Genomic DNA, 6,496 nt, shown 5'->3' on the forward strand with positions numbered 1-6,496 from the left:
AGTCGAGTCCGTGGTGGATGCATTTGAGGCATATGTGTGCAAGCTAGGACAAGAGGAGGCATAATGTCCATTGTTCCGGTAAAGCTGGCAGTGAGGGGGACGCCGACCCCCTCGACCTCTTCCACCACGACCACGGGAAGAAAACTGTTGTCTGCCACCTCGAGTGGGTGCGCACGGTTTTGGGTTTGATGAGAAAAAAACGCAGCAAGTGGTGTCATGGTCCCATGAAGAGTTTGCAGGAACAACTCGTGCCCCTCAGCCTGAGCAACAAGATCTCGAAAAACAGGTGTTGAATTTGTAGTACGAATTGTAGTTGAAAAAGTTTCAAAGGAGGCCCCCAAACCACAGAGGAACCAATGAACTTTATCCATGGGATCAACCGGTTAACCGAGTGTAGCAAGCTGGTCACAAAAGTTTTGAATTTTCGACTATATTCAGAGACTGAGGAGGTGCCTTTTGTCATGCTGCGTAGAGAGTCACGTAACGAATGAATCCGTTCAACAGATGAATTGCTGTAAGCTTTTTCTAGTGCAGACCAGATTGTATGAGCTGTGGACAAACCAATAACTTCAGTAGCGGCCTCTTCGGTGAGAGAAGAATTAAGAAGAATCACAGCACGTTGATTCAAATCGTGCCAGGCTGTGTAATCTGGATTTGGAGATTTTTTGCCTTCAACCTCTAGGTTTTCTGGTGGGGCAACTGTGGTGCCATCAATGTGAGAAGTGAGCTTCTGATAGGAAAACAGGGGGAGCATTTGATTTTTCCACAACAAGTAGTTGGTGGAGTTTAGTTTAATTGGTATCATATGGAGTAAGGTGTTCATGGGAAAGGTATTATCAGTTGAGGTAGACATGATGAAAAAAAAAGATGATACGAGAATAAGAAGCATAAGAAGAAGCGACAGGAGCTTAGGGTATAATGAAGAAGAAAGAAGAAGAAGGGAGGTGTTTGTTAGGCTGATACCATATAAAAACAGATTGAATCAAGCACACGTTAATAGTGTGTGATCTTGTATATTTATAATTAAGAATACAACATACGCATGGAGAGATAAAGACATAAACAAATACATACTAATCAATACAAGATCATTATCTAATAAGCAGCAAGACTAATGCACTAAACACCTAGTAGTAGATGTTAAATTTGGTTCTTTCCTTTGGTTTAGATGTAGAGGAAAAGGGGTTGGGCAGCATAAACCGGAACAATTGGGCTTTGTAATTTGTTTTTCTCTCAGTCTAGCTTCTAACTAGCCATGGTGAAAATCTTACCGTTAAAAAAAAAGGTGTATACAAATCAAAATAGAAGGGCCGAGATATACACTTAAGATGGCCGGAGATACATGGGCTATAATATAAATAATTAAATACATTTATAAAATGTAATACACTAATCTAAATCCCATCGTGATTAGCTTAGATACAGCGGCTCATTGATAGGTTGAACTCGCAGGTGAAAAGACTCCTTCACTTTGATGGTAATCACTTATTGCTGGACTCATCGGTGGATAGTTAATCATATTATCTTCTATATACTCATTGCTATCATCGACTGTTTTTGTTTCAGAGGTTATTAGACCTTTCTTCTTATCAAAGTTTTGTATGATTGTGGTCCACTTATGGCGTGTTGAATCATCTGAGACAAGTATCTCCTTGTTTTCGTATAAGAACATAAAAAAGAAGATGACGAGAGCACAAGTCGAGGACAAACCAGCAACAATAAATAGACCTTTAAAGCTTTCTAGTGTCAGCTTCTCAAAGGGTTCAACATCCACATTTTTTCCAGGGCAATCCGCTTCATCTCTGATCCAGTTGTCCGAAATATCTCTCATTTGCTCCTCTCGCACTTTCAAGATCGCTCTTGAGAACTCATTTACTAGCGGCGATCCTTTTGGAAATGCCTGTTCATAACATCGTACAACTCAACCAATTGACATCATATATATCCCTATAGCGTAAATAAAACTAAATTACAAAAAAAAGTCACTACTTACAAAGCCAAAGCCTGCAGTCTTGTAGGTTGGGCCCACCATGACATACTTGTTACAGTTCTTAGCCTGCAACATCTTGAGATAAGGAACCTCATCAACGATGGCAGAAACTCCATTCTTTGTAGTCCCATTTAAAAGGGCATTCGCATACTCTTGGATGTTGGTATACTTCTTCAACTTGTCATCATGGAAACCCATCTTCTTTAACATATCAACTACGAAAGAACCATCTTGGTATCCGACATAATCTCCTCTTGCTTTGAGCTCATATATACTAGTAAGAGTTGGTCGGAGCTTTTGTACAGTTAACATGGACGCCAAGCTTGCTGTGTAGCTGGAGGTTAGCACTAGAACCACAAATATCCATACTATCACCACGAATTTAGATAAGTTGCTCATCATTTTCTCCTCTGCAACACATATAATCACATTTTAATTTGTTATTTTGCAAAAATCGATTGAGATTGTGATTAAAAAGGGACTCACTATGTGCAAAGACAAGGGTGGAGAAGGAAAACCAGAAGATCATTCCAACTTGTTGATGAGGAGGGCCACGAAACTCTTTGTTTACACGATGCTCTAGAACCCAAACAACAAATCCAATGTAGATGAAGAATCCTCCAATTGTTATCCACAACTCCATTTCTAGAGGTCTCATGAAGATCCACATGTTCTTACTATCATCAACCTTATTCGGAACAAGCATTGAAACTCCTGACTCGGAGTATGGCAAAGTGAACTCAACATAGTTTGATCTGTTCCACAAGATGGTCAAATCTCCAACCACCATATCAAATTTCTATCAAGTTTTGAATAATAAAGAAAAAATTGTTAGCTAGCTAGTATTAATTAATTATAAGACTACGTACACCAACCTCAACTATATATATATATATCTATATATACATGCCTTGGATAATTAAGTAATTAATTACCTCAAGAAAGATCTGATAAACAAGATCATTGTAATCTCCGATTGGCTCTCCATTTGGATTTTCATAAGGAATGAACTTGTAGCGTACATCAAATGGCAATGCATCTATGACTGCTTTGAAGATGTCTACGCAAAACCCACTGGCGTTAACCTCTTTGGTCTTAGGATCTATGCTGGTTTGAACAAACTCAATAAACCCACCTTTTGTTGGAATTCCCACTCTTAAAATCTTGTCTCCCCCAGTTGCGATCTCCCAACCTTTAGGGAATTCTGAAGTATCTCCAGGCCATATGATGGCTCCTAAGTTATCTTTGTTAGTCGTGTAATCTGAACTTCCATTGTTGATTATTCGATTTGATATTCCATTTCTTGAACTCCAAAATCCAATTGGTTTCTCTCCCTTCCCAATCACATTCACTATTTGGTATGCCGATGTTTGTAATTGTCCATTAACCACCTGGAAATCCCCACTTATCATCCCTTTAAGCCGTATATCTCGGATCAATGGAAGGAACGTGGGACCCATTTCTGAGGTTCCAATGGCAGCCAAGTCTGTCGAGCTCTTCCTTGGTCTCTTGAAAGTGGTACTTAATTTGATTTGATCGATACTCTTTAATGCAATAGCAAGTCCAACAACATAGTCATAAGACCATATTCCAAACATATCAAGCTCAATTCTATCAATGTCATCAGGGTATTCTTTATGGAACCTCCTCTTCCATCTCTTCTCGAACTTGGTTAGCTGATTGGAAGGTGGTATATAAGGCTTTACACCTAGTACACCTTGCATAGAATCAATAGCCTCTGGATCCAATTGATTCAAGAGATCAGTGAGCACATCAGTGATGATCCATGCATATCCTTGAGCCATCATTCCAGCTTCGTCTGCTTTCTTGAAGAAACGTGAAGCGAGATCCGGTAACATGTGTACCACAAAAACCCTAGTCTGCATGGTCTTTAATTTGTAAAGCTCTTGCAGAATCTTATCATCTGAGAAGGATGGAGACAAAAGGCTTCGGTACTTAACCTGAGTGCTAATGTTTACCATGGCATCCAATAAATAGGGAATAGGCCCTCGTCCAAAATCAGTATCTTCGTAAACAAACACGACTTCCCTCCAGCCAAAGGATTTGACTAGAGCTGCAATGGGTTGGGCTTGAGTTGACGAAGCTTGTGCTATGCGGATGAAGTAGGGGTTTCGGATTGGGGAAAGATCAGGGTTTGTTGCCGGAGATATCATGGGAACCTTCGATCTTTGGGCAATATCAATTACAAAAGCTGCCTGCGACGATTTTTGGGGTCCAATAATTGCCATAACTTGAGTGTTTTTCAGAAGGTCTATGACTGCACACAAAACAGAAAGAAAACAGTTTACCATGTATATTGTTTGGTAAGAGCAAATGCTAAAATAATCCCGGTTGTAATATTAATTAGATGAAGAGGGGTTACAATTACAAACCAGCTGAGGAGGCTTCCACGTTATCGTGTTTGGAATCCCGAAAGTGAGGGGCAATGATGGTGGTGGAGTGGTTCGTGTCTCTGTAAAAATCTTTAATGGCCATCAAAATACTGATTCGGATGCTCTTCCCGACATGGGAATCCATATCAAGAATCACCCCTACCCCTATTTCTCGTGTCCCCTGTGTTTCACCATTCGAAATCATCATCATCATCATCAGAGCTAACACTACAATACCAGGGTTACCTACAGAAATTTTCATCTTTCTTTTTCTGCAAATCTTTTCTGGGAAAGGTAGAGTTGAATTTAACTAATATAGACAAACGCTACTATTTGTGTGGTTTATAATCCACATACCGACACACATAGAGGTATAATACGTCTCTTCGTAAAGGGTTGACTTGACGAAAAGTCCATGCAGCCCCCTTATACATAACGTAACTAATCTGACTCGGTCAATCAAATAAATGAAACTAAAGGAGTACAAGTCAAAAACAATGAGTGATGAACAGTATCCTAATAATCCAAAAGAAAAGATAGAACGAAATCGGGAAAATGACACATGTAACCTATGAATTTTCTAGGGTTTATAATTTTAATCACTAAACTTTTTAAGTGACTTTATAAGGGAACGAATTGTGTTGCAACCTAGCAATTTAGTCCCCTTCACTTACTATACCCGGTCACCTTGCCACATCGTCCCAATTTGACACATCATCAATGACATGGCGACATTGTATTTAAGTCTTGGAGCCAAACGGCGTCGTTTGGAATGTGAAACGTAAGTCGCAAGTTCACACTATTCACCCGCCTCTGTATAAATTGTGAAGCTTGTGCCCTAAAATGACACAATTCATAACCAGGTTACCCCGACTGCACCATAGACTTCGATGCCAAACGCAGAAACAATGCCTTCATGATCATCTCAAGATCACAGTTGGTCACCCAACTACAATCGGCACATGGCTGAAAATGTGTCGAATGGAGTCACAAATGAAGGCCTAGTGATCAATCTACTGCAGACACAGTTGGAAGTGTCGTTTGTGAGGGAAGAGATTGCAAACGACCTTCATGAACTACGACACAACCTCACCAGAGAGATGGACGCCCTAAATCATGAAGTCAATGATGTTAGGGTAGGTCGACTAGATCTATCTAACATGGTTGCTGATTTGAAGAATCATTTTTGTTCATTACAAGCGTTGTATGTCAACTTTGTTCTGAGAAAAAAGAAGTCGAAGAAAGTGAAATGGGTCTTTGGGGTTTTTGTCGTTGGTATTGTGGGCGTTTTAACCTACAGGTTTTATAAGTGACAGAAGAACTTTAGGTTAAACATTTCAATCCTGGGTTTCTATTTTGTTTTGATGTGCATCTTATATTTTGTCCTTATTAGTAACGGGTTTTGCTGGTTGTCTTTTGGTTTCTGGTTGTAGTATTTGGTGGTTTTGTGATCATGATGTTTAGATGATTGTTTGGTTTGTCAAATCCAACAAATAAAAGAGTACAAAATGACTCCAAAACACTGTTACATTGCACTAAAAATGTAATACAAGGTAAGCACAGTCGATCCATAGTGACACATGACAAATGCTTATACCTTTTTACGCAAGGTACAATATGATCCCAAAAGAAGGGGATTTAAATGCAATGATTCAAATAAGAGCTAATTTAATGAGTAAGCAATTGATTAAGTGAAATAAGTTCAAGATTTGTAAGCACTCCAACTCTATGCAAGACAAATTAGCAATGTGATTCCATGGATGACAAGATATTTGTTTAATTCTATCTAAGTTGGTACTTCAAAGTGTTGTCAAGCTCTAACACTTCCCATTCACCACAATAATTAACCAAAACAAGCTCTTTGATTAATCCTAACCTTACTAACCTAATCTAAACAAGCTCTTAGAATTAGATTGAAAGGTTGCTTTAAACTTTATGTGAATGTTCCCAACAACACTCAATACTCCTCACAAGCTCGGGAGTGTAAAAATGTGTGAAAAGATTTACACTAAATTCATTCAATAGAAATCAAATTAGTGCTTGTTACCTAGTCCAATTTACAAAACAATAACGGATTTTGCAATTAGATAACTTGAATGATCTAACCCTAATT

General features: G+C 38.9%; 1 protein-coding gene across 1 annotated transcript; it reads right to left on the reverse strand.

The window, feature by feature from the left end:
- Nucleotides 1-977: 977 nt before the first annotated feature.
- On the reverse strand, nt 978-4,691 carry LOC145057336 (glutamate receptor 2.7-like). Its single transcript, XM_079005151.1, has 5 exons — nt 4,384-4,691; nt 2,926-4,268; nt 2,477-2,789; nt 1,994-2,400; nt 978-1,900 (listed from the first exon to the last, which is right to left on the reverse strand). The coding sequence occupies exons 1-5, from the start codon at nt 4,643-4,645 to the stop codon at nt 1,430-1,432; spliced, it is 2,796 nt and encodes a 931-aa protein (XP_078861277.1). The 5' UTR covers nt 4,646-4,691; the 3' UTR covers nt 978-1,429.
- Between the last annotated feature and the right edge of the window lie 1,805 nt (nt 4,692-6,496).

The sequence above is a fragment of the Lactuca serriola genome, chromosome 6, assembly GCF_051521515.1.
Source record: "Lactuca serriola cultivar US96UC23 chromosome 6, Lser_US96UC23_V15, whole genome shotgun sequence".
Taxonomy (NCBI): Eukaryota; Viridiplantae; Streptophyta; class Magnoliopsida; order Asterales; family Asteraceae; genus Lactuca; species Lactuca serriola.